Source organism: Podarcis bocagei (genome assembly GCF_964188305.1).
Source record: "Podarcis bocagei genome assembly, chromosome: 8".
Lineage (NCBI taxonomy): Eukaryota > Metazoa > Chordata > Lepidosauria > Squamata > Lacertidae > Podarcis > Podarcis bocagei.
This window is the reverse complement of record NC_138133.1, coordinates 38,662,277-38,686,020: the sequence shown is the minus strand read 5'-3', so window position 1 is coordinate 38,686,020 and position 23,744 is coordinate 38,662,277. Positions and strand designations below refer to the sequence as shown.

Below are 23,744 nucleotides of genomic sequence, written 5' to 3'. Positions count from 1 at the left end.
TGCCATTATAACAGCAGGAATTTTGCTCTTTTTTAAAAAAGAGCAAAACTGAACTGAGTTTGGGATTCAACTGACCTGTTTTGAAGTGACCATCAATGTAGGTTATAGGTGATATTCAACTAACCCCTCTCCTCCTGTGTGTGCCCCACAGCATCACCAGATATACTCCAGAGGGCTGGGAGAACCCCCATAAGAGATTTAGGGGAGTGGGGTGGGAGGAGGAGAGGGGTGAGAATGATTCGTCATTCCATATGTTCACCATAGTGCTACAGCAGCTACACTGAATCCAACCCTATGAAGTGTCTTAAGCCAATCAGGGAACATGGTACTTTTAGACACTGCTTCCAGGCACACCCAAACAAAGCACGCTTTCTACCACTTTGCCTTCGCATACCTAGATACACTCTAAATAGTCTTAGAATGGTGGTCTCTCAGAAAGAGAACCAACACTATGCAAGATTGTACTTCAAAGGGGATGAACAAGCCTGTCCTGGCCCCCGTCCAAAACCAGGCAACAGAGGTGTTTACTTGTACATAGAGAAGTAAACTTTTATTATGGCAGTCCAACAGAACAAATTATGCATCTACGAAAGAGCAGAATCTAGCCCTGGTGCTCTTATAGGGTCGATGAATAGTTTCCCCATCTTCCTGCCAAGCTTTAAACAGATGTGGAGAAGGATTGGCCACTTGTGCAACTTACTGTCTCTGCAAGCATGCCACCCTCCCTTCATTGAGGGAGATGAGTCTCCACTTTTGATGTGCCATCTCTCCTTGGGAGAGATCTTCGGAACCATTCTGTTACAGAAGTCTGAACTCTGTTCCTCCATCATCCTCCACAGTCTGGGAAGGGGCAGCCCCTGGGTCTCCCTCCTTTGAATTCTGGGTGCAGGGTGGGGGTTCTTCATCAAGCAGGCTCTGTTGCACCCCTCTTCCTTTCTGACTCCCCATCCTCAAGTGCTCCAGATCAGAATCAGAGCGCCCAGGGTGGACCATGACACTGACAGAGGGAGAACTGTTCAAACTCAGTTTAAAAGTCTAAATGTGAACCTGCCCTAGTTTCACTTAAATTGTATTTAGGTTTCAGATGACAAAAGCAGAAAATATCTGTGCACACAATCTTGTTTTGCTGATGTTGGGTATTCCTTCCTCCTCTTCATAATCTTCAGTACTCAATACACAGGCTCAAATGGGGAGTGTGAAGGAAGAGATGATACACATTTATTGGATTCCATGCAATTTTACAAGCACATCAAAGTTATCTCGAAGTTTCCACAATAAGAAAATTACAGAACAAGTCAAGTAGTGCTTGTTCCGAGAAAGTGACATAAATGATTGCAACCTTGTATCCACTTATCTTAGACTAAGTGCTATTGAACTCAATGAGAGTCACTTTTGAGTAGACACCTAAAGGAGTGTGCTGTAAGAGAACTTGAGAGAACTATTAAAAAAAACACATTTTTACAGGGAACAGAATTTACATACCTCTCTTCGGACCATGCTGCATTCAGACTGGTCCAGCAGGATGTTAATCACCGTTCCCCACAAGCCTCCTGATATGTTCTGGCAGCTTTCAGCCAACGCAAAGCAGCCTACTTCGAGGGATGTAAGTGCTGATCCTATGGCGAGGGAGGTGAACTTTACCTAGAATTAACGAAAATCAAAACCATTTACACATTAAAATCCAACTTTTCTCCAACCTCCACATTGCATTTTAGACCACGTTCCCCACCATTTAGAAGTTTCTTGAAAAACTGCAAATTGATTCTTAAAACCAATCATCTGGTTTTAAAACATTTTGCCTCAAGGCTGTTATGGAATATTTTTAATAAAAAGTTAGGTCACAAAGACCTAACAGTTTATGGAAATGTAAAACTTGCTCGTAAAAGTATGTAGGACAAGCAAAGTTTTAAAAGGTACAATACGGTAATGTTTGATACAGTAATAGTAATGCATGTAAGGTGAACACAAAACCATTCATTCATTTACTGAATCGGTAAGACTAATATAAAAAAAAAACCCCCACACCTTTGTCCTGTCTTCCTTTTCCTCCATACTATTGTTAAAATAGCATGGGGGGAAATCTGTTTCTTGACTGAATTATTCTAAGATCAAGAAGGAAAGATAGCACCCTTCATTCAAGAAACTGCTGAACAGTGACTACTGTCCAATTATATTTTAGATAATCATTCTAGTATAGCATCCAATATGCCCACGGATACATTTTATGGTGCCCTTGAGATTCCCACCCCTTCCTCTGCTGAAATTACATTTGAGAGCCGAATCCTCTTGTAGCCAACAGAATATGCCATGGTGTCTGTTTCACTGTTGTGCATGTGCAGTGTCCATGAGTTTCCCCAGTTTGCAAATGTACCCATGCGCCTTAAAAGGTTGGCGACCCTGATTTAAGACCTAATGTCAACTTGCACCATCCCCACCCCAAAACTTGCAAAGAATTCTAAGAACAGAACTGCTCAAAACAAAGCTCTCAGATGTTTTACCAGATGGGCGTCTCCACCCCCATCATTCAGCCCAGATCCAGGTCCAGCGCCAAGGGCCTTCTGGAGGTTCCCTCACTGCGAGAAGTGAGGTTACAGGGAACCAGGCAAAGGGCCTTCTCGGTAGTGGCACCCGCCCTGTGGAACGCCCTCCCAGCAGATGTCAAGGCAATAAACAACTATTTCACTTTTAAAAGACAACTGAAGGCGGCTCTGTGTAGGGAAGTTTTTAAAGTTTGACGCTTTATTGTTTTTAATATTCGGTTGGAAGCCACCCAGAGTTGGCGGGGTAGAAATAATAAAATTATTATTATTATTATAATTATCATCATCATCATCATTTCAATAGAATTTGAGGGGGGGTTGTTTTTTTTGAGGGGGGTAGAAAAACTGAACAACTGTGGATGCATAGATGCATTGCTATGTGTAAGAAAATGGAATGCCTGGTTTTTCTTCCCACAAACAGGAGATTACTATGCTTAGGAAGAATGGATGAGGAGCCCCTTAAGGTGAACAATGACACTGCCATCTGCGAGAGGTGGCTGGCTTATCCTGCAGCAAAATATGCAAAATTCCTTTTGGCAGAAATAGGCAATGTATTATAGCAGAAAAGGTGAAAGAGGCTTTTGTTCTGCAGTTCATGTTTCTCATATTGATCCTTGCACTGAAAGGCAAAAGAAGCTGTTAACAGCAGCTATTCTCTTGAATGCCAACTTAGTTTATAAGTAGCTAAGGTACTGTTGGAACGGAAGAAATTATTTCACCTCTGCCCTCCCCACTTTTCTTGTCTCTTGAAAAAAAACATATATTGCTATGAAAAATTGATATTTTCCTCTGCTGTCATCTCCCTTTTCTCCCATGTTCAATTTACCCAGGGGACAAATGTTTCAAGAAGCAAAATGTACAGCCTTTAGCCTTCATTACCCATTGTTGTTATCCTCCAGGGTTGAGCAATTTGTTAAGCGCCAAAAGCCGCATCAAAAATACTACAGGTGCCAGAGGATGAAAGAAAGCTTATATGAGTTAACTATTAGCTGTGTGCAATTAACAAGTTTGCATACAGTGTTCATTAATACTGACAGATGCCATAATACAGCTTGTCAACATGTTGCAATTATTCAGTCAAGTCCTTTGGGCATCTTTACAAGTGGGACTTGGGAGACCTGCTGTAGTACAGGTGAGTGTACAACTGGTTGTGAAGCTCCTTGGTGTCAGCTTCCTACTATAACAGTTCACGTTGAAACCACAAAGTAATTCCAGTCACCAAACAGTCACCCCAACCTTCAAGTAGGAAGAATCCAGAGGGAGAGAAGGATAGTGGGGGGAAATTTAATGGTTTGAATGTCGTCCTTGACGTAAATCAGTTTCCCTACCCCCTGCTATACAGGAGGAGAGTTGGACATGAGACAAAGCAGGATGGGTGCAACACTACTTGTACTCCAGTGGAAGCAATGCATGGAATTTTCTCCCAATTTTAGCACAGCGCAATACACCTTCCCTGCCAAGGCTCTTATGATTCCAGAGGGCAGAGCATTTCATTCTGTACTGAGCATCCACTAAATCACCACAGAACTGCTGGGACAATCTTCATCTGCCTCCACACCTCCAAGGTTGGGAGGAAAGTTGGCTGCTCAAACTTGCCAGGCAGCAATGGTACACTTGCCATGAAAAATGCAGAACTGACCTTGTGAGGATTGGACAACATCATCATATTTGTTGTATTGCAAACATGAAGCAACAGTGAGAGTTTTACTGACCTCTGGATCTCTGTCTACCCATAATGGAATCAGCCAAGCCAAGCCTTGCCGAGAAACAACTTGTTCTTCACTGTTATATGGCAAGAACCAGAGAGGTATCCAGTCCTAAAAGATAAACAGATGAATCCTTAACCTTAAGGTAGCCTTCATATTACACAATCTAGTTATTATTTATTCCAGCATTTAACATTGTGCATTAGTGTACACTTTTAAGGTACTACCCACAATAAGGAGCAAAGACAGGAGACTCTATCCCAATGGTAAGGGCACCATAAGATACAGTAAGGCCATGTGTAATCTGATAATGGTATCTTGGAAGGAAATTAAATAAATAGTCCTCAATTGCTACTTGTTGGTTACAATGCAGAATTTTCATTTGACACACAACTAACTATTCAAACTTTAAACCTGTCTGAGCCACATGAATGCCAAGAGTCATTTGAGCTGCTCGGGCTGAAAAGTCACTGCTGAACAGACTAGATTGGAAATACAATTTCATGCCAAGGGAAGAGTAGAAAATTGCAAGGAGCTGAAATGCTCAGCTGCTCTAGCCTAACTTCCTCCAGTATAGGAGTGACATTGCAGTGGGAAACAATTTTCTTGTTATTTATTCCAAGTCTTAATTGGGATCTCAATATTTATTTCTTGGGGGTTGAGGAGCTAGACCCCTACCAGGCCATGTAGGGGTTGGAAAACACCAGGGTTTCCCAAACTTGGGTTTACAGCTGTTTTTGGACTACATTTCCCTTCATTCCTGACCACTGGTCCTGCCAGCTAGGGATGATGGGAGTTGTAGTCCAAAAACAGCTGGAGACCCAAGTTTGGGAAACCCAGTACTAGTTTCCAAGGTTTACCCTTTCCTACTTCCACTCCAGTTGATTTTAGTATAGGGCAAAGAACACATAAACTACGTATATTAAACAAGTTGTGCCCCACATTCTATAAATGAATATTAATATCACCAAGTATATAATCGAACCATCTTCTGAAAAACATTTTTAATACACTGATTCTTCTCCTCCCTACAACCGTTATGGCCTCACTTGGATGCTACTGAAGCAACACATTCCTGTCTGGAAACTAAGGATGGTTTTTTGTTCCATGAACGCACTTGTATACAGCTTGAAGAAGCAAAGGTTGACCACGGTGCTCATGTTAACACTCAGACTTACAATTGTTTACCAAGGACCCCAATAACAAATGCACCCATTGAAATGCAAATCTGCTATCACAGAGTACTGGTGGTGCACAGAGTTGACAGCTAATTAGAACTGTCAGTAACTGCACGTTATCCGAGTAGCTTAAGCTAAGAGACAAGGGCCGCTGTTATTCCTCTTACCGCATTTGGAGCCTGAGACATCATTTCATGGGACAAGTGAAGCAAACAAAGGATGGCGCTCTTTGTGACACCTTTCCCCATGAAAGACATGGCATTTCCTCCCCATTCGACATAAAAAGATGAGATGACCTGGAAAGAAAAACATAGAACGGCAGCTTAACCGCAAACTACATTCTGATGCATGTAAGCTGAATTGCAGATGTGAGTCAATGGCACCCACAAACACAACAGGTTTTTAACTTCACTAAATAGACACTTTCCCATGCCGTTTTCAAGAGCAGTTTTATAAGCAGACATTTCTAAATCCTGTTCCTGTGTCAAGCAACTCTCGTTCACACTTTATAATCTATCTCTTATCATCTATCTCTTTCTTCTGGATCGGTAATTCCCCCATCTTACTATTACATTCAACAAGTCTCCACCAAAAGAAGCAGAATTGTAACAAAGTAAGGTCAGCATATGCAGGGGGTAGGGAAATCTATTACCTAAGTCAGATAATATTACGATATCTATGGCTGTCTTGGGCACAAACATAATGAAGCAGTATGTAAGGTTCTGGCAAGATAAAGACTACAATTCTGTTGCTAGTTATGGGAAGAGTGAACTACATATGTTTAGTGTAGGAGTACTGCACTTCAAATCTATATTTCTTATGAGAAGTTTGATATTGCTTCTTGGCTAGATACTTCGGCAAGAGACTAGAAGGTTATTCTCATGACAAAATCCGGTTGTTTCATTTCTAGCTCGGCATCACACACACTGCACTAAGTAATTTAGGGTTTCAATAATTTTTAGACTATTTGTGGATTGTACAAATATAATACAGAGACGCTCATTAATTTTTGTCATTTTGGGGATATGCAAAGTAAACACACAAATCTGCTTTTAAAGAGATTAAAAGCCTGTAGTACAAAAGCAGAAGCAGTCACCATCTGTTCAGTGACCATTTCAGATGGGAAGCTGTGTAAGAGCTACTAGCTTTCTTTGAAAGAAATACAAAGCAGACAAAAAAAAAACCACCCCTCAATTAAATGGCTCCAATTTCAGAAGCCACTCTACACTGAGATCTCATCTGATTTAGTCACCAATTAGAGATGCATCACGGCATCCCATCCCATTTTTAATTTATGTAATCAGCCATCAGCAGGACTTCTACATCTGCACTCCGTTCGGTGCTAACAATTACGTAAAAGGCCAGCCCTTTCTAGAAACAGCCCTGTTATTAGCCAACAATGACATTTTAAGAGCTGAATTTAGAAAGAAAAGCAGAAGTCTATTAAATAATATTTTATTTATACATCAAAGTGACATAGAATCCAAAATCAGATTTAAACTCCCACTTCTTCCCCATTTTACCACAACAGATTATCAAAAAACATTAACATGTTTGTTACATAATGACAGTAATGGCAACATTTTTGACCTAAAGGAACTCTTGCTTCATAATGAAAACCTCCAAAAGAGTTTGGAGACCTAAAAGACTAAGGAAGCCCACATGCTTTATTCTATTGCATTACTTACAAACTTCTGCCTAGCTTTAAATGCCAGAAGAACTGCTGTGGCAAAAAGACATCAAAAGGAAGCTACAACCAGCTTTTATTGCTTCTTATCCATGGGTTTATCTATCGTCTTTCAAATGAAACCTAACAGCTTTATTGTATAATGAAATGAAATATTCTTTGCTGAACAGTATGTCAATATGGACTGCAAGAAGATAAAACCTATCCATTCTTAAGGAAATCAGCCCTGAGTGCTCACTGGAAGGACAGATCCTGAAGCTGAGGCTCCAATACTTTGGCCACCTCATGAGAAGAGAAGACTCCCTGGAAAAGACACTGATGTTGGGAAAGATGGAGGGCACAAGGAGAAGGGGATGGCAGAGGACAAGATGGTTGGACAGCGTTGTCGAAGCCACCAGCATGAGTTTAACCAAACTGCAGGAGGCAATGGAAGACAGGAGTGCCTGGCGTGCTCTGGTCCATGGGGTCACGAAGAGTCAGACACGACTAAACAACTAAGCAACAAATGTAAATATAAACGAGTTCATTCAAAAGTTGTCCCATCAGTGCTGTTTGTGGGTGAGCAGGTGGGTGATGGCAATTGTAGTTCTTCTAGCTTGCAAAACTTCCTTGCCTGTTGGTATCTTTCCTGCCAAGAGTTCACAGTCCATCCTCTGGTTTTTCTCCCTAGCCCCACTTCATCAAGTTCTACATCTTATCTTGCAATACTTGCTGCACTGATGCCTTTTTGAATGAACACATACTTTCCCAATAGCTTTACAGTGTGGGGAGTTTCATGGGGAGGAAAATAACCCATGATCCTGTGCCTGGATGTCACACTAAGCCAGGGATTTATTGCTTCCAAAGGAACAAAGCAGCAGCCTCCTATGTAATCATTATAAGCTATGATTATATAACAGTATTTTTAGAAGTTCCGTAGTGGTTAAGAGCGGTAGTCACGTAATCTGGGGAACCGGGTTCGCGTCTCCGCTCCTCCACATGCAGCTGCTGGGTGACCTTGGGCCAGTCACACTTCTCTGAAGTCTCTCAGCCCCACTCACCTCACAGAGTGTTTGTTGTGAGGGAGGAAGGGAAAGGAGACTGTTAGCCGCTTTGAGACTCCTGAAGGGGAGTGAAAGGCGGGATATCAAATCCAAACTCTTCTTCTTCTTCTTCATCCATTAGTAAAAAAAAAAATAGACGTTAACGCATAGGCTTGGATCCAGGCTTCCCGTGAGCAAAACTTTGCTTACAGCGTAAACCCACTGAACATGTGTTGAGGAGGGGGTGTTGGTCATAAAATCAATCCTTCCTCTTGAGCTTCCAGTAAAGCCGCTCTGAAGGACTTGAGTGGGAGCATCTACTGGATCTTACTTGCTGCCACAAACAGAAGCAGCCCTTCCATTTGTGGAAAGGGCATTATGGATCCAACCCACTGCATTCTGCTTATTGGTCGCATTGAGATCTGTATTCATAATTCACTAACCTCAAGAAGCCCTGCTAAGTATTTCTTACAAATGGCGAATGGCTCCATTGTAACAGAGTACGAACTCCAGCCTGGGAGTGCAGTGACATGAACCATGCCTCTTAATGTTCTTTCCAGAGAAGGTAATCCATAGAAATGGGGGGCATCTGTTACTCGTAAATACTGCAGAAGTTTAAGAGCAAGTTCTGTTCGGAAATAGCCAGTAAGCTCTAGGTCTTTCCTGCAACGAAATGTAAGATTCAAGGTTCTAGCATTATATATTAATTAATTAGTTTACTCACTGGATAGCAACAGTGACTGTTTAAATCTATAGTTCATATAACTTAAGTTCAGATACACTAATGTACTAGAAGAATAAAGGGGGCATGCAAAGGAGGTAGATATGAATGATGGCAGACTATGAAAGCCTCACCATATTGTGGCATTTTATGTTGCTGGATATAACAGGGACCTCACTATAACTGAGAAAATGCTTGAAGAAGCTGGAGAGATGTCCAGCCAATACATGGCTGCAAAATCTCCAGAGCTTCAGCCCTGGCATTAAGTAATGTATGTACTGATTCACAAATAATAACTCCTACTTGCAAACAGTGGGAGAAGAGGAGAAAAAGCAGACCACAAAACAAGAGTTCTGTAGCTTGCATTCACGCAGAAGGTGCTTAAGTGCTACAAGAATATTACAAGCCAACACATTGGCGCGCTCTTCCTTCTAATAGTCATGAGCAGACACCTTACTGTCCAATCTTCAGTTTCGTCAGGACATCATCCTGCCTGTGAGCCTTAAGGCATGCAGTTGACTGCAAACATATTGGCCAAGTTCAAAAAGTCTTTCTTACTTTTCATCAAAGCTCTGGCCCCTAAATCATCAGTTCAGGCCAACAGTTTTCAACCTGAGGTTCCAGAGAACCCCAGGGTTCCTCAATGGAAAGATCAGAAACAGCTGACAAAACTTATTTATGTAACCAAGATACACCTTGCTCTTCAGTGTGAGAAACCCTCAAAATATGGCTTACAAAGAATCAAAACAGAACAGAAATAATAAAAAGCAGCAGTAGCAAACAACCAGCATACATTAAAAGTCAGCACAACACAAAGCTAAATAGGAAAAAAAAATCAGGGCTGCTTCAAGTGGGGTCACCACTGAAATGATACCTGCCAGTCTAATGGACCTTGATGGAGGACCAGAATAAAGTGAATCCAAAGCAGAAATCAGGCAGGCAGCAGCAGCAGAAATGTGTTGGATGTGTTTTAGGGGTCACTCCCAGTTCATGCAGGTCAGTACTTAGGCCCAGCTGGCCATGGGAAGTGACTGCACATTTCATAAAATGCTTTGGGGTCTCTTCTTCCCCCCACATCCCAAGCATCTCAACAGGTCAAGGTGGATCCTGCATGCATGCCAAATACTCTTCTTCACAAACATGTAACCTTCCAGTAAACATGAAAACTGGCCCTAACAGAATTTTGGGAAAAGAAACCAAATGTGGGGGGGGGGTCACATTCCATGCAGCATGACCAACACCTGATATATTAAACTACCTCTCCATGCTATATAGCAACAATGTTTTTAAGAATAAAATGTCTTATGGATAACTCTTTTATGCTGTACCTGTCAGTAGCAGACATGAAGCTGAGCAGAAGTGTATTCAAGAAAGCAATCAATTCTTTCTGCAGTTGTTGCCTGACAGCAGTCTTTAGGTCATCTATTTCATCTTGTTGCTGGGATTCTGGCTGCACTACAAGATCGAGTAGAGACTTTGGATTCTGCAGAGAAGATCAGTGAAATGTTATCAGAGCAGGTATTTCATTATTTATTCTGCACCAGAGCTGGGGAATCGGACTGTCATACAGAGGAGCATTTCAAACTATGTTTTACCTAAAGAAAATAGTGATAATGAACTGTCCAAAACAAACTGAGGAATAATTAAAGTTGTTCCATTTCCAGTAAGGCATAAATTTCAAATAACTAGAAGGTGGCAAGACTCCTGGCACAGACAGAGAGGATTAGAGTGGCTTATCACCTGGAACAGCTTCTAGGGACATCACTTTCCTGACACAACAGGTATCTTATTTGGGGTGGGGGAAAGAGATCTTCTTTTTATGATATAAAAACTTTTCTGTTACTCATTCACTGCAAGATGCTCAAGTATCTTGCCAATTCTATAGTACACATATCATATTTCCCCAGAACTTAAAACTGCAACATTTTGTTGCTGGGCATATGCACTCTGTCCCCTAATTTGTATCTGTGTTGGGACTGTTTTGTAGAATACGATTGTGCAGCCTGAGCAACAGAATGGCTTTGCTGCTGTATCTGCACCATCCAAGCTCCCCACCAGTTCCTCTATTGCTTACCAGCAGAGACACTCAGCAAAGGGAAGCCAGGTGATGTCACCTGCTACTGAGCTTCTCTCTTTCCTGCTGTTTGAACCAGATGAATGAAAGAAGTTGCCTTAGACCAAGTCAGACTATTGGTCCCTCCAGCCAAGTGCAGGCAAATTCTCAAGGTGTACCATAGAGGCATTTCACGCCACTGTTACCTGATCTTTTCCAGCTTCATCTGGAGATGCCAGGCACCTTTCAAACCTGAGAATGTTTGTCTCTAGCACTGCGCTGGTCACCATGTGTAACTTGTTAGAAAATTAAACTGTGCCATTGAAGTCCGGAAATATGCTGGTGGCTGGACCAGCTGAGGATCCAGCAGATTGTTAGCCAGGTGAGTTCCACTGCCCTTGATGACATGCCTTGTTTCAGAAGTATATAAAGACAGACATCTCTATCTCATCTAAACTCCCTCCAGTGTAGTAGATTAGGAAGGTTGGATTGTTCTGCCTGCTCCCCAATTAAAAAAATCAGTTGTTAGTCAGAGTCTTACATGCTTTAGGATTACATCCAGGATCCATTTTAGATGTTCTACATCTGACATAATCTTCTGTTCCTTAAGAAACTTGTTTAGGAAACATACAATGTCAATCAAGAGTTTCTCATCCTCTGAAGAAGCTGGAAGCACCTGAAGAAACCTTCAGTGTAAGCAAGAATTTAGCATTATCACAGGTGTATCATAAGCTTTGACTGATATTCCCCATTCCATCTTTCAGGCTTGAATTATAAAGATACACTCAGATATGTGAAGAAAGCTAGCAGTAACATACAGATGGTAAGTGAAAATGCTCAGCACGAAATGCCGGCATGCAAATGTTAAAACTCGTTTTGACGCATTATGAGCTGCAGTTTCAAAATTTCATGCCATTCATGTGACAGTTTAGCAGAGGAGAAAGCAAACCATCCACCCCTTTGTCTTCTTTCTCATTTCATGTTCTATCCCACTGTCTCTGTGAGATACCGCTATGTGCACTGACAGACAGACCTGGAGACACCAACAACAACAACCATCTAACTGCCCAAGGATCTACTTGCGTCCAGCAGGCTGGCAGGAGGGGCACAAGGTTGAAGGGGGAAGGAGAAAAGGGGCAAGCCACTCACTGCTCAGCCCAAGCCATTAATGCAAGCTGAGCTCCAATTATCTGCCGGGGGCTCTGATTAGGTTAGTACTGTACAGGGATGAGAAAGCAGCCAATGAAACGGAATTCATTAGCTGGGGGGAATTTGTCAGATGTGGGGGCAGCTGATTACTATTTTTTAATAGTAGATATTATGGGCAGAGAAAGAGGACTGTGACTCAGTCGCATGTGCCTCATTCTATCCTTAGTCAGGCTATGAATCTCCCCCTCCGCTTGCTGCTAAACACAGATGGGTTTACCACTTTAAAGGATATTTATTCCAGTGCCAAATGCTTAGAAGGACTCCAAAGAGTCTGGATATCTTTGAAACTTTCAAAGCCAAATCTACTGTGACAGGCGGCTTTGTAGCCAGTTATGCACCTTGCACTTACACACTGACCTGCTTAATGCTGTTTGCCAAGCCAAGCACTTCAAAGTGGCCCCACAAGGGCCACTGCTGCAGATTAATGCCAGCCTGTCATTCAGAATGTAAAAATTCATTCTCGTGACGGCGGCCCGAACTTCCCTGTGGGACACTGCTCGAATGATGGAATTAAGACAATCTTGCAGCCCACTGGTTGCATGAGTTATCTTCAGGGTAATAATATCCTCCGAGGAGAGCTTTAATGTGTCTGGAAATCTGAAATGAAAAAGGAAATCAGCTGATTGTTGAGGATTTCTTTTTTTACAAGAGACTACTGAATGAAGCAAAACAAACATTTTGTCTTCTCTGATCAAATTGGCTTTGATCCAATTATTTTTTCTTGATTTGAAACTTTGGGCAGCATGTGTCTTGTTTTAAGAGATCTATCACTGAAAATACATTTCATTTATTGGCTAGTATTAATAAAGTAGTATTTCACAGAAGTATTCAGTATCTTCTTTGGGAGATCCCAGGATATATAATTAATTATAGCACTCAAGCACCCCCATCCTCTATCTGAATCTCAAGTCAAACTAATTTACAAGGACTGAATCAAACTGGATTTGGAATCAGGCTTGGTGACCTGTCCCATCAATTGCCTCTCTAGTGTTCTCCTTCCATTTCCCAAACTTATCCCATTGTGCGACGGTGTTAGTAGAGAGACCTTTGGATGGCAGAGATCTTGTCTTTAAGGAACTGATATGGGAAAGCTTTGGCAACTATATCTCTATGTTTCTCTCTAGCCTTAATGGACACTCCTACGACATTTGTGGGACAATCCATACTTTCAACACAAGTGGCTCTGCTGTAGGAAGACTTTACCACTAATTTCCCCTATTTGGAAAAAGTATGCAAAAGGCAGGCTAGACAGTTGGGATGGCTGGTAGACAGGTTTGGTTGAGCTAATGGCTGATTGAGAGCGACTGCACTAATGTCATGAACATGGGGTTTCTCGGGGGCAACTGGTTGGCTACTGTGAGAACAGAATGCTACATGGGCCTTCAATCTGATCCAGCAGAGCTCTTCTTAAGTACTTATGTGCTTCCCACAACTTTGACTCCCACAGTCATTGTACTAATCACACATTCTAACTAGAAGCAGCATCCAGAGTTAACCCAATTTTGCTCTCCTTACATTTACAGTCAATGGAAAGAGGACAAGACCATACAGTGCTGGAGGAGACACCAACAAATTCCAGTTGTCACCCAATTCTTCACCCAAAATAGTCTTCCTGTTCCAAATTCTAGCACATGAGGGGATTCAAGAGGGGATTTTCAATGAAGGTGAATAGCTTACTCTTTGGTTCCTGTCTCATAATCAGTGAGTTTCAGTAAATTATCCACTCCATGGAACCAAGACAAGTTCCAAGCCATTTTAAGCATGTCTGACACCGGTTTCGAGGCCCAGAGTTCACAAGGAAATGGTAACACCACTGAATTGGGGCTCACAGCATGATGAGCTTTGACTCTGACAGGAAGATGATACCTTTAAGGAGAGAAGGGGGGGTATGGCAAAAGTTAAAATAGTTCTTTATCATCTGAAAACTTAATAAATCTGCTAATCTTCTGGCAATAACTGTTAATCTGCATGTATATAGCTTAAAAGAAACTTTAGGTTTTCTTTTTGTTATAATGTTATCCCAGTCTTACACACAATCTGCTGTGGTCTCCTATCCAAGGGACTGAAGGGCCCACATTTGCTTTGCTTCCGCAACACTGTGGTGTTAAAATGATCCTATATCATTTGCTAGGCCCTAGCTTAGAAGCGACTTAGAGTAGAATACAAAAATTGCATATTGCAATTCCTGAAGATACACTCTGAAGACCTTGCTGCTACTTATTTCATCAGCTGAAGAATGCTTCAGTATGAGAATATTCACACCTTTCATGATGTGCATATGAAGTGGCTTCCCTAGGAAGTGGTCTGTTGATGGCACTTCTTGATGGGGCACTCCACAACACCAGGGATACAACTTTCTTAAAGATGCAGAGAAGAGAGACTTACCGTCTAACAACAGAAACAGGCAAACTAAAGGGAAGAATGCTGTAAGAGTCACAGGGAAAAGTATCGGCCCTACGAAAAAGAAAACAAGGAAGATAGCTGTATTAAAGAAGCACTCCATGGGTTAATCAATTACCGTATTTTTCGCTCTATAACACGCACCCGACCATAACACGCACATAGTTTTTAGAGGAGGAAAATCCGTAGGCATGCCACCCGTAGGCATTCCCTCCATAACACGCACAGACATTTCCCCTTACTTTCTAGGAGGAAAAAAGTGAGTGTTATGGTGCAAAAAAAAAAAAAAAAACGGTAATTAACTGCCCTGTCACTTACACTAATGCATTAAACATTGTGATATGACACAAAGGCCTTAGTTTAGCATAAACTCACAGTGTGCTGATCCACACTGCCAAAATTGCAGGTGCTTTACTCTTCTCCCATTAGCACTTTCCCAACTCTCCAGAGCTGGTTTTGGAGGGCACCCAGGGAGCTGGAGGGGGCAGGAGAGGAAGCTCTGTTGCATAGATGGAAGTCAATTGCACCAGCAGAACTGCAGCCCCGGGCGCAGTTTTAAAAAAACCATTCACTTTTAAAACATTTTACTTCTGAAAACCAAGCAAAATATACCAACCCCTTTTGAGAAAGTGTGTGTGTGCATGAGTGCAAAACAAATTTATTTTACTGAAAAAGAGCATAAAATACTCTTTAAAAATGGAAAGTTTAGATCAGGCATAGGCAAACTCGGTCCTCCAGATGCTTTGGGACTTCAACTCCCATCATCCCTGACCACTGGTCCTGTTAGCTAGGGATGATGGGAGTTGTGGTCCCAAAACATCTGGAGGGCCGAGTTTGCCTATGCCTGGTTTAGATGGCTCTAAAGTTGTTTACCATTAATTGTTTAATAAATCAAAACATTAGTCGAAAAGGGCTTGTGCACCTTAAAAATTCACAACACATTATCCCTAACAATGCATTTGACCTTTGAGATCAAACTCCAATATGTATTAAGCTACTAAAAGTTCTGTTAATGCATTAACTGCTAGTGTAGTATCGAAACATTGGGCATGTGTTTCAATTCTGAAATTGATTACAATGGCCTTTAAAAAAAATCTCACTATAAGGCTATTTTGGTTAAAGCCTGCCAAACATTTCAGTTCATTTGGGCAAAACACTTAGTGGGCCGTGGACTAAAACCTTAAGAGAACTTACTGGCATTAGGCTTCCAAAATTAATGGGCTTAGATGCTAACAAAGCTCCAACCAGCAGGAGCATCCTGTGAGAAAAGTTCCACTCATAGGACTTCCCTACCAACAGAAGGGCAAAGAGATGTGGCTCCCTGCAGTCTTTGCTTTATAGCCACTAGGCTCCTCAAATATCTTCTTCAGAGTATCAGGGGACTCTCTAGAGCTGCAGTGTGAAGTTTCAAGCTTTCTGACACGCCTGGCATCATATCAAACATAAGGTGCAATAAACTGGATGTGGTTTGCCCCAAACGGCCGGGTGGGCCAATCTTCATGACTTGATGAGCCTAATTAGACCAACGGGTCAAATATTGCTCAGTTCTTGCTTGTAATTTACATTTAACTTTGCTGGAACAGGGAGAACAAATACAGTGGTACCTCGGGTTAAGTACTTAATTCATTCCAGAGGTCCATTCTTAACCTGAAACTGTTTTTAACCTGAAGCACCACTTTAGCTAATGGGGCCTCCTGCTGCTGCTGTGCCGCCAGAGCATGATTTCTGTTCTCATCCTGAAGCAAAGTTCTTAACCCATGGTACTATTTCTGGGTTAGCGGAGTCTGTAACCTGAAGCGTATGTAACCTGAAGCATATGTAACCCGAGGTACCACTGTATTTTGCTTGGTAGAAAAATAAAGGAACATAAAAGCAGTCACTATAAATCCACCTACCACATCTCTTTTCTTGATGCCTCATCAAACAGTAGTAGACAAAGCACTGCGGCTGCTTCACTCATGACAGCACCATAATCTTGGAATAACAAGCAAACTAAGAACAGAACAAAAAGAATTTAAAATATTTCTCCAAGCAGCATGACCACGGGGTTATACAAATATTCAAGTCTGCTGACAACACAATCCCATGCATCTCTACTCAGAAGCAAGTCCCATTGTTCAATGAGATTTACTCCCTGTTAAGCGTGCAAAGAATTGCAGCCTTAAAACTACTAATTACAGTAGAACTGCCAAGTTTGGATTTGCTTTTTAAAAGTAATCCATCTCCAAGAAGTACTAGAAATATTAATTCATTATATATAGCTGCAGGCGAAGTAATAAATACATCTTTAAAGTTTTTGGAAAGAAAATGCTAAAACGAAACAGCATTTAGAAATAGCATTTCTCCAAGGGCTGATTACCTATTCAGATGTTTAATCTGAGGTTCACAACAGTGAATCAGCAACCTCAGAACATAGTGAATCAGCTCAAAATTGTTGACAGAGTTTTGGAATTCCAGACCATTGGTAATCGTGGCCAGTGTTTCTGGGGTCAAATGAATCAGGAGGCAGCAATTTATTTACAAGACCAATGGAGTTGAATTCCAGTAATCAAAAACCATTCAATGAGTATATGAGAAACTGGTACTTAAATTACAGTATTCTTTGAAGGAAACAGAGGCTGCAGTCCTAAGGACTAAGGAGCAAGTCCCTTTAAAACAGAATAATTTGTTTCCAAACAAACATGTGTAGCAGGAATGGGGAACCCATAGTCCCAACACTTAGAGGGCTACGGTTCCCTGACAACTGGCTAATGGGGGCTGTAGCCCAACATCTGGAGGTTCCACAAGTTCCCCATCTCTGACGTGTAAGATTGTGCTGTATGACAGAAACAGATTTTTTTAAAAAGAAACGGATCCACTTAACACGCTAAATCGATTCTATGTAATTCATTAAAAACTAGTTTAAAAGTAAGCCTTTGGGGCCGTCCTAGCCTTAATATCTGAAGCAACAATGTGCTGTTGGACATTTAAGCCTCTAACTGAATAAATAAAATGCTACACTCTGGTAAAAATCCTACCCTCTTGTGGCTTTTGCATATCCCCCATTAATGGACCGACAAGGCTATGCACAGTTTTTAGCTATAATTCTGTAAAGTTACCTCTAAATAACACCAGCAAGACAGATGGCTGGTTGGCCAGGGAGAGCCGCTTTGCTGGATCTGCATATGTAAGTTTCCGTAACAAGGTAAGACATGGCAACATCATACACCCCATAACCTGCCAAAGCCAGAAAATGTTTCGTTAACAGCGATGCATTATGCCATCCGGCACTCTGCGTACCTTCTCTCTTTTTCCCCAACCCTCTCTGCTTCCCTGGAAACTTAAAAAGAATTCAAAAAGCCTACATAAGCCCTAATTTTTCACTTTTCTTTTAATATACAGGTCCATTGTCCCAGGCCTAGAGGACCAATGACCATTTTTAAACTCATGTTTGAATATTCAGGTGTAAAGGTATAAATGGAATGGAACAAGTTCACAACATGTCTTTCATCTTTTCATCCTTAGGGCATTTTCATCTCTCTGTAACACTCACAAAGGCTAATAAAGATGGAAATATAGAATGCATTATCTCTTGCTGTGGTGGCAAGTCTCCGCAACTGGGATGTGTCTCAATCACAGGGCAGAAAGCAGGCATAACCTGGTTCAGCAGTAACATCTTGGGTGGAATATTACAAGGATGAAGTAAGACTACTCATACCTTTACACTTGGCTCCACTCAAAACAAGGACGTTTGTAAATCTGAATGGATAGAAGCCTCATATATCACTGGTGCAATTAACCCATAATCCTAAACCACGGTTCACATTCATATCCTGGTTCTGATAACTATCTGTGACTCATGCAAACCACAAAATACTTTCCCATATTTTGAGGAAAAAGGAACCCATGGTTTGTTCAAAATTGCAAGACAAAACTTTTAAAGTTCTCCCTTCACATAAAGAGGGAGGAAAGCACACTGTGGCTAGTGACCACACCAGAAAAAGAAAACCTGTTACTGAGACTTTGCAGACTGTTTATGTCTGATTTTTTATTAGATTATGTTTAACTGGATTGCATTAAGCAGGATTTCATTGTATTTTTGCTGTTTTGTGCATGGTTTAGCGCCCAAGGATTACAAACATAGCGTTTCTTCTTCTACTATATGCCAAAGCCAAAAATGAACATTCTTCAAAATACTTATTTCCCAGCTATACCTAATCAAAGTCTAAATAGTATTTTTATCAGATCAAAAAAAATTGCCCACCAAGAATATTGAAGGCACAAACCTAGAAAGTTATTTGATAAAACTATTGTGAATTCTTAAATTGCAAGTCTCTTTCCCTAGATTCAGAACTATGGTCATTGGTTATTTTTTTGTTGTTACATACAGACTGATGATAACAGGTTTAAAGAACAGGAAGTTAAAAGATATCTTCCACTGAATTGCATGTGCTTAATCACTATGTTAAGGTAAGAGCCAAATAACTCAATTAGTTTTGCTCATCCAGTGGAAATACTAAAAAGCGGGGTGTTCAATTGCCTATTTTTACAACTGCATTTTTAAAGTATTTAATTCTTATATGAAATGCTTTTTATTGAACATACAGTAATTTGAGATGGAAAGTGGAGGCTGAAAAAAATCACATCCTGTTGTCATTCTGTTTTACCTTGCCATCCTGGTCAACACATTCAGCAAAGTATGAAAGTATTTTGTCTATGACACCCATCTTTTTGATGATTTCATGCATTTTAGAATCTAGAAAGGGGAATAAGACAGAAATTAGCAGGACTCAAATGCTGGGCACATGTGTTATACACATGTACTAATAATTGAGCACCATGTTTTGAAGACACTTGTGGGTTGCCATATTTCAAAAAGTAAAACCCAGGACACCCTGAAAGTGTGCCTCTTCCCTGCAATCATTAAGCTAAAATTGGCTGTTATGATAACCTTATGATTCCACTGAAAACAGAAGCCTTGCCTCTACTGCTATTACTCCCTGCCTCTAGTTTATATCTATGAGTCAACAGTCACCAACTTTTGGGGATCCAGCAGCACATTTGCAAACTGTGTGAACACCAAACAACCACTGCAACCAAGGACATCACTGCAACCTAGTCTACTGCCCACAACAGTCTCATTTTGGTGGGGGAGGGGACCTGTGGGTGCCATGTTGGCAGCCCCTGCTCTGGGCCACGCAAAATGTACAACATGGCATCATCGTTATAAGAGGTATCCCATTTCATTAGTTGCTACTCACAGTGAGGGGAACACTCAATTGCAACAAAGCCATGTTTAAGGTTTCAGCTCGGCTAGGACCAACCTTGGCTCCTTATCCCTCCCTTCCCACAACTGAGTATTCTACCTGAGCCACAAAAATGTGTGTAAATTTTACAATGAGTTAGAATTGCACTCTTGCTCCCAGTCCCATGCTTGATGCCATTTTACCTCCCTAATTAGACTCTTTCAGGTAAGACAAGTACCACTAGTTGAAGGAAAGGCCACAATGGAAATCTCAGCTTTGGCCAGATGGGCAGAAAGCTACCATTGTTGAATGCCCCACCAGCCGTAACAATCAGAAAGTACGACCATAGGGTGTTTCAGGGAAGGATGTGGCACCTTTATGCAGTTTGGGCCCCTCAGTTACATCAGCTCAGAGCTGCTAGCAAAAAAAACTACAGGAAACCACCCCACACATCCTCTGCCCTGATCAGTGTGAACTGGCAGGGTTTGGGATGTGGTAGTGGATCTGCAGCTCCACCCCTCCATAACCTAAGTTACAATTGCTTCCGTAGTGTCTGAATTCGCTTGTTTTCTTGCTCCCTCCACATCCTTTTTGCTATTGTCCCCTGTCTATTAGATTGTAAGCCTGCAGGCTTTTTAAAAAAATAAATAAATAATATCAGTCGATGGGGTGCATACCTATTACAATTGTCAGAATAAATCATTCATGAAATAATCAATCCAGGTCACAAGATTATCTCAAAAGGGGTTAGATGGAGCATCCATCCTAAAACATTATGCCAAACTACTCCCAAGGAGGAAGTAACTCTGTGAACTACTGCTGGTAAAAGTATGTAGGAAAAACACTTTACCTTGCATAATTACAGCTAGCTGCTCAGCTGCTGACTTCCTCAAAACTAGATCAATTGTGTCCGAGGTAAAGATATCATACAGCTTTTCAACAGTCTCAGCCTAAAAATAAAATGATACATACCATTATCTATCTGGAAAAATATTTGCCTTCGTAATCCCATCAGGGGCAGAGACACCTTCAGCTCAATCGTATAAGGGTTATTTGATTTGATGTTGCTTCATTCTGCCTTATGTTAAGTGGCTAGAGGGGATCCTTTGGGCTAAAGCACAATATCAATTTAGCGTATTTTATACTAGGGGCAAGGGAACCTGTTGTTGGACTCCAACTTCTATCATTCCTGATCAGTGGCTACACTGGTTGGGGCTGACTGCACAGCAATTTGAGGACAAGAGGTCTTACAAAGTCCCTAAAATGTGGTGAACGTTTCGCCTGCCAGATGCTGCTGAACTACAACTCCCATAATCCCTGGCCATTGGCCACGCTTGCTAGGGCTAATGGAAGTTGTTGCTCAGCAACATCTGGAAGGACAAAGGTTGTCCGTAAAGGTAAAGGTACCCCTGATCGTTAGGTCCAGTCGCAAATGACTCGGGGTTGCGCGCTCATCTTGCTCTATAGGCCAAGGGAGCCGGCGTTTGTCCGCAGACAGCTTCTGGGTCATGTGGCCAGCATGACTAAGCTGCTTCTGGCGAACCAGAGCAGTGCAAGGTTGTCCATACCTGCTCTTAAAAGTACTGATGCCAAGGAGTTCGTTTCTGCATATGCCACAAACTCCTTCTTTAGCTTTGCTCTACAGGCAAACTGTACAACGTGGGTGTACGTTTTGCTGTGCTTGGGGCCCCATTGGAAGTAAATTTACACACAATGTAATATAAAAAGTACAAGAATCCCAGGTGGATACCAGTGCCTAATTCTGCACCTGATCTCTTTGCCAGCTGCCAAGACAAGCACGATCCTACGCTTGGTCATTAATTAACCATGGTGAAAACAAAAGCCTCTTTTTTTTCTCAACTCACACTGCCTTATCAATAACTATGGACATTCCTTAAGAAACTCCTTTACCCCTGCTTTGTACATAGGAAAATTGTCACTGATTCCCAGATATGATCTGGACTAAGGACACTTTGCCCCACTTGGCTCAGAACCTTCACCTTTAAGACCACCCAAACAGACTGAAGTTAGAAACATGGACTAACATATTTCATTGGTTAGCATTACCTGAAGTTTCCCTCAACAAGTGCCAGTTGACTGACCTTCTGCCTCAGGAACCCAATTTTTTTAAATTGCTTACACAGTCTCCCTGGATCTCTTTCGCACTCAGGCTGTTCCATGCTTCGTTCAGTCTGTTCGATCTCTGTAGGACCCCATGACAGCAGATTCTTTCACCCCACAGCTTGTTCTCTCCTCTAACCTGTTCCTTTCCCTCCTTTCCATAGCTATCATTTTCCTCTGGATCAGTCACGTCCCTCAGGTCACAGTGACTACCAGGAAACCCACGCTTCTCCTCAACGCTGGCACAGAATATTTTCAACAGCATCTTCAACACTAGAACCCTCTTGCATTGGGGGATACAGCTCCAGTTCAATGCTAGCAATCTCTGTTAAAAGGCTCCTTTGTTCACCTTAAATACTGACTCTCTTGCTGAATCTCCCAGCTTGAGTTCAACAGTCTTTTCCACAATAAGTAAGTTAGGGATGCTTGAAAGGACACTACTCTGTGGTAGTGGGTGCCTCAGGGTTGCCTCTTCTTCAGTCGTAAGATGAAACATCAAGTGTTTGAGCGCCGTGGAACGGACTCTGAGGAAATAAAATGTATGCTTTGAATTTTCCCTAGAAAACATTTCCAGAGTGCTAAAATGTTGAGGTTATAGAAAAAAGGGGATTACAGCTGTAAAAGATTAAGTAAAAGAAAAGAACAAGGGAAAATTAGATAAAATCAAGGGGGAGGATTTGCTGAAACAAATTTGGAAATTGGGATGCAGAAAGGGGAGGTACGGGGAAGTCGGGGAAGTAAGGTTTAAGAAAAAAGGATTTGAAATTATACATGTTTGTTTATGTGTTTGTTTGTTTGTATTGTGTATTGTTTGTGTTTATATAAATTGTGAAAAACCAATTTAAAAAGTTATTAAAAAAACATTTCCTGCTCTTCAGTTTATACCCAATGCCCTGAACTTTTAAAGTAGACACATATATGCAGAAATGCTTGGTGTTCAGTCCCCATCCCCTTCTAAATAGGATGCAATGTTTTCAGTACACCTGCTATTTGAACTTCTCCAATATCTTATACCACACTGGGCTGAAGTAGTGTTTGAATATATAAAGAACCAACCAAATGATGATTTCTGGGGGGAAAGAGGAAACTGCACTGACCAGCTATCATTCAACGCTGATAAGACTTACTCTAAATGCAACTGTCATGTTCTACAAGTTGGTTTTATTATTTTTCCTACTGCAGCTTACTAATGTCTGAGCAATCCTTCCTTCAGATTTAAACAAAGAGTCTCTTCAGCTGCTCACTCTACTTCAGGGGCACCTAACTGTGTCCCCCTACTTATTTGCTCCTGCGCTTTTCCAATCAAGTGTCTGGAGATCTACGGATAGGCCTAATTTATTTAATTCTTAGCATCTTGATGGTGCTACTTTTCTCTGAGAAAATTTATTGAGTAGGAGCATTGTCCCTTACATTTTATTCCACCTTTCCTTGCTTAAAGTAGTCCAAATTAAATTTCCACAGAAAAATTGCTATTGGGGTGTCCAGTACCACCTGCACTTGAAAGACAACCTAGTTCATCTAGAATTCTCTGCAAGAAGCAGGTCATAATGACAGATGTAATGCCAGTCTTCCTCATATACAAAAAGAATATTGCAGATATACTCACAATGGTTTTTTTGAGAACAGAAGACGCAAGGCAGCTTTAAGTCTTGTAGTTCTGGGGAGAATCCCTTCTTTTTCAGAATTTGTTTCACTCAGTGAGAGGATGCAACTACCCAGAGCGTCTTCTGTGTCTGCATAGCCCTAAGTGTGCATTTAAAAGTTCACATCGGCCATTTAACAGAATAATAAGTCATGCATTGTAATAATTTTCTTGGCAACAGTAAATTCACCCTGATTAATGGGCAATTTCAAGTTTGTAGGCCAAATTCATTTGATGGGT

At 41.4% G+C, this 23,744-nt stretch overlaps 1 protein-coding gene across 3 annotated transcripts in view; it reads right to left on the bottom strand.

Annotated features, from left to right (window-relative positions):
• Positions 1 to 23,744, bottom strand: part of RTTN (rotatin) — a 107,789-nt gene that overhangs the window by 63,262 nt on the left and 20,783 nt on the right. For all 3 annotated transcript variants that reach the window (XM_081205516.1, XM_081205517.1, XM_081205515.1), the window contains exons 17-31: positions 23,469 to 23,605; positions 22,212 to 22,386; positions 20,592 to 20,691; positions 19,163 to 19,251; positions 17,615 to 17,732; positions 16,412 to 16,508; positions 14,502 to 14,570; positions 13,794 to 13,982; positions 12,474 to 12,713; positions 11,449 to 11,593; positions 10,183 to 10,337; positions 8,577 to 8,796; positions 5,592 to 5,720; positions 4,253 to 4,357; positions 1,483 to 1,641 (exon numbers count right to left, since the gene is read on the bottom strand). In XM_081205516.1, coding sequence (XP_081061642.1) covers positions 1,483 to 1,641; positions 4,253 to 4,357; positions 5,592 to 5,720; positions 8,577 to 8,796; positions 10,183 to 10,337; positions 11,449 to 11,593; positions 12,474 to 12,713; positions 13,794 to 13,982; positions 14,502 to 14,570; positions 16,412 to 16,508; positions 17,615 to 17,732; positions 19,163 to 19,251; positions 20,592 to 20,691; positions 22,212 to 22,386; positions 23,469 to 23,605 — 2,127 coding nt within the window. The remainder of the gene's footprint in view (positions 1 to 1,482; positions 1,642 to 4,252; positions 4,358 to 5,591; positions 5,721 to 8,576; positions 8,797 to 10,182; positions 10,338 to 11,448; positions 11,594 to 12,473; positions 12,714 to 13,793; positions 13,983 to 14,501; positions 14,571 to 16,411; positions 16,509 to 17,614; positions 17,733 to 19,162; positions 19,252 to 20,591; positions 20,692 to 22,211; positions 22,387 to 23,468; positions 23,606 to 23,744) is intronic.